The following is a 3,252-nucleotide window of genomic DNA, read 5'->3' as shown; positions in this document are numbered from 1 at the left end:
ACTCAAGGATTTGGACAAGGCTGTCATATTTTGCGAAATCTCACTTAACAGTTCACTCGGGAAAGCTCGCACAAGGTTTTCGACACACCAGTTTATTCAAGCAAGTTATCTAATACATTTGCTCTGCATGCATGGAGAGAGAGATCACGACAACGATATGAGAAAAGATGCAGACAGCCCACTTTGTGTCGCCCCCGCCCAAGCCCAGCATGATGATGAAGTCATGACTTGTGAGCCCTCAAAGCGCGATTCTCCTTGAGAAGCTGCTGTGAGAGCTCGATTATACGCTCGAGTTGCGTACTGGCCAAGGAAGGCTCGATGGTGGCTGATGAAGCATGAGTCAGCTCTGACTTCATGATCGCAGACTTTGAGGAGCCCTTCACATGAGCTTTGCCTTTCGAGGAGCGCAGCTTGAGGACCTTGGTCGACGAAACGACGATCGTGCTGGCGTGGAAGTGCTGCATCATGATATTGTTGGGGTCAGAATCATTGAAGCGAGGATGCTTGGAAGGCCAGTCGGAATGACCTAGAGAAACTGTTAGCAAGAAAAATAGAAAGGCAACAAGGAATGTACCACACGGCAGCGGAGGAATAGCCAAGTTGTGACATGAAGGATCGGCGGTGTCCTTCTCCTGCTTTACGATGATCTTGTCAGGCAACTCCTTGACCTCTGACCCGGTCTCAGGTGCAGGTGTGGCCAGCAGGGAGCTGACCAGAACTAGAGGGTGTCAGCCAAGACAAGAAGTGATAGAAGTCCAAGGAAACTTACGAAGATGCAGAGCCGTGGTGAGTGCAACCTCGTACTCATCAATGGGAGTGTTGAGCGGCAACTCAAGCTCAGCCACCTTCTCACTTTCAGCTGTGTTGGCATCATGCATCAGCCAGTCGTAGCTAATCTGGTGGTGAGAAGCCTTCACCATCACCGAGGCCTCAGGTGCTGTAGGCACTGTCCAGCCCTTGCGACAGTAGATCTTCTTCAGCGAAAGCCAGCCATCAGAATCGTGAACATCTGAAGCCATGTCATGAGTCCACCACTTGCAGGCCTTGTGGTTGTGATGGCATTTGCGACATTTTGGCCAGAATTCACTCAGTGTGCACGTTCACGAGACCTTCTCGGAGGATAGGCAGTATCGACACTAGAAAGAAAGCATTAGCGATAGGAAATGAAGCAGCTGTACGAAGACTTACCAAGCACATGATGGAAGGCTTCTGCCACAGCAGGAGGTACGTTGGTGGAAGGGAGCGATCATGAAAAGTACGGACAGGCATGCGCACATACTGATCCTCGAATGTGGTGGTCGCACTGGATGACTTCACAGGTTTGCGACTGCATCCCTTGCCTTTCTTCAGATGAGCTGGAGACAAGTTGGGCATAGTGCCACCCATGTACTCGATCTCATCACTCTCGCTGTCATCCTCATCATTACTGGAAAGCTCGATTGTCTCAGAGACTGGTGCAGAAGGAGGCTTAGCGACCACAGTAGCGAGCGAAATATCGACCTCCATGGCCACAGTATCAGAGTTGGAAGGAGGGTCGATAGCAACTGGGTTGGCCGCATGAGCCTGGAACTTGCACTTGGGGATGGGAACACCTTGAGCATCAGCAGCCGCAACAGGTGCAGCTACCATGGAAGCAGATGTTGAAACAGTAGCAGGAAGGGAGTCATCAGTGCTGGTGGAAGCAGTCAGAGAACCGGAGGCTGTGACATCCCCAGTATTGCAAGGTGTACATGCAGAAGCCTCAGTTGTCAGAGGGGGGCTAGGCTCCTAGGAGAGACAGAGAATTGCATCAAGCAGAAGATAAAGGGACCATGGTTCAGCGCATGCACCTTGCTTGCCAAGAAGGTGGCAGCCCACTCGAGCGAGATCAGCTCTTCACACCATGATAGCCATGATGGCTGTACAAAGGTATTGAGATGCACTTGGGCCTTTTGGCAAAACTGAGTATAGCGTGTTTGCGATGCCAAGTCCGAGAAGGTGCGAAGTTCATGCTGGAGAAGGGAACGAGTTAGCCATCGGCGAAGACAATGAAGCATTCACTTACCAAGGCAGAAAGAAACTCGCGTATCAGAAACTCAAAGCCCACAGCTGGATTGAGAGACTCTGCCTCACACAATGCCTCCCAAGCAGGGTATACGATGCCTATGATGGTGTCCTTTGAGTCTGTCACCTAGGTGTCAAGGAAAGCAGTTAGTGAAGCACAGAAGGGTTGGAAGATGAGTGTACCTTGCATGGAGAAGTGATAGGAGTTGCAGGACATTGAGAGGATGATGGGGTAGCAGGATCACCCATCGAGGAACTAAGAGATCGAGGAAGAGGGAGAGGTGAGTCAGGTGTCATGGCAGAAAAATTTGAACTGGCCAAGCTTGGACACGTGAATGTGTCATTAAAACCTTGCGGTATCATCCTCTACCATATGGTAGAGCCAGTCGGCTTTCTCAGAAAGCTGGTTCGAGTGACTCAGACGGAACTTCTATCACAGAACTGAAACACGAGCCAACTCTGATCGAAGCCACCCAAAACAATGGATTCACAGCACAGCATCAGAGACGAATGCAGTCGAACTATTGTACACGAGCAAGCGGAGTACACAAAAGACAAATCGAGACAGGTCTAGACTACGTGGCTTTTCCATTCACAGCCAGAAAGGTCTTCAAGAATTGGAGATGCTCGCCAATGCGAGTCGCCTCCACTACCAGTCGCGCACGCTCCTGCATATAGATTTTGACTAGCAGGGTGCTGGGAACATCCAGTCCATGAGCGTCACTAAGAATATGCTCAGTATCAGCAAGCGACTTGGCATCTGCAGTCACAAAAGGAGCTAAATCAGTGTGACGGCATTGGTGATCGAGAAAGGAGAAAAGGCGTACTGAAAGGTGACTGAACAAACGAGCACTTGAGGTGTGACACTTGGCAATAAACACAAGCCTGCCCACCATGCTTGAAAGGCATAATCATGCAATCGCCATCCATCAAGCACTTGAAACACTAATAGTAGAAACATAAGTAACGCGTAGGAGATGAAAAGTGAGTGAACGTACCTTGATGTGCGACCACGGTTTGCCAAAGCTCAAGAATGTGACCTGTATACACTGTGGGAGAGTGTGGACAGTGGCGTAGTACTCGCACAGTGTAACCAACTCGATTGACTTGAAAGTGTCACAAAGCACCAAAGCACTTAACCCAATTAAGGGCAAGTCTGCTTTTGTGACCTGCACAAATGATCCCACATAAAAAGCCTGCCACAAGGGC

General features: G+C 49.9%; 2 protein-coding genes across 2 annotated transcripts; both read right to left on the bottom strand.

Annotated features, from left to right (window-relative positions):
• Positions 1-221: 221 nt before the first annotated feature.
• On the bottom strand, positions 222-1,019 carry LAESUDRAFT_760580 (uncharacterized protein; the record flags this gene model as incomplete). The annotated part of the gene is made up of 3 exons (XM_040912769.1): positions 222-526; positions 575-718; positions 770-1,019. The coding sequence occupies 3 exons, from the start codon at positions 1,017-1,019 to the stop codon at positions 222-224; spliced, it is 699 nt and encodes a 232-aa protein (XP_040762870.1).
• An 81-nt stretch (positions 1,020-1,100) lies between these two features.
• On the bottom strand, positions 1,101-2,340 carry LAESUDRAFT_760579 (uncharacterized protein; the record flags this gene model as incomplete). Its single annotated transcript, XM_040912768.1, has 5 exons — positions 1,101-1,136; positions 1,189-1,767; positions 1,830-1,991; positions 2,045-2,170; positions 2,227-2,340. The coding sequence occupies 5 exons, from the start codon at positions 2,338-2,340 to the stop codon at positions 1,101-1,103; spliced, it is 1,017 nt and encodes a 338-aa protein (XP_040762869.1).
• Between the last annotated feature and the right edge of the window lie 912 nt (positions 2,341-3,252).

The sequence above is a fragment of the Laetiporus sulphureus genome (assembly GCF_001632365.1).
Source record: "Laetiporus sulphureus 93-53 unplaced genomic scaffold LAESUscaffold_28, whole genome shotgun sequence".
Taxonomy (NCBI): Eukaryota; Fungi; Basidiomycota; class Agaricomycetes; order Polyporales; family Laetiporaceae; genus Laetiporus; species Laetiporus sulphureus.
The sequence above is the reverse complement of the archived record's forward strand: the minus strand, read 5'-3'. Positions and strand labels throughout refer to the sequence as shown.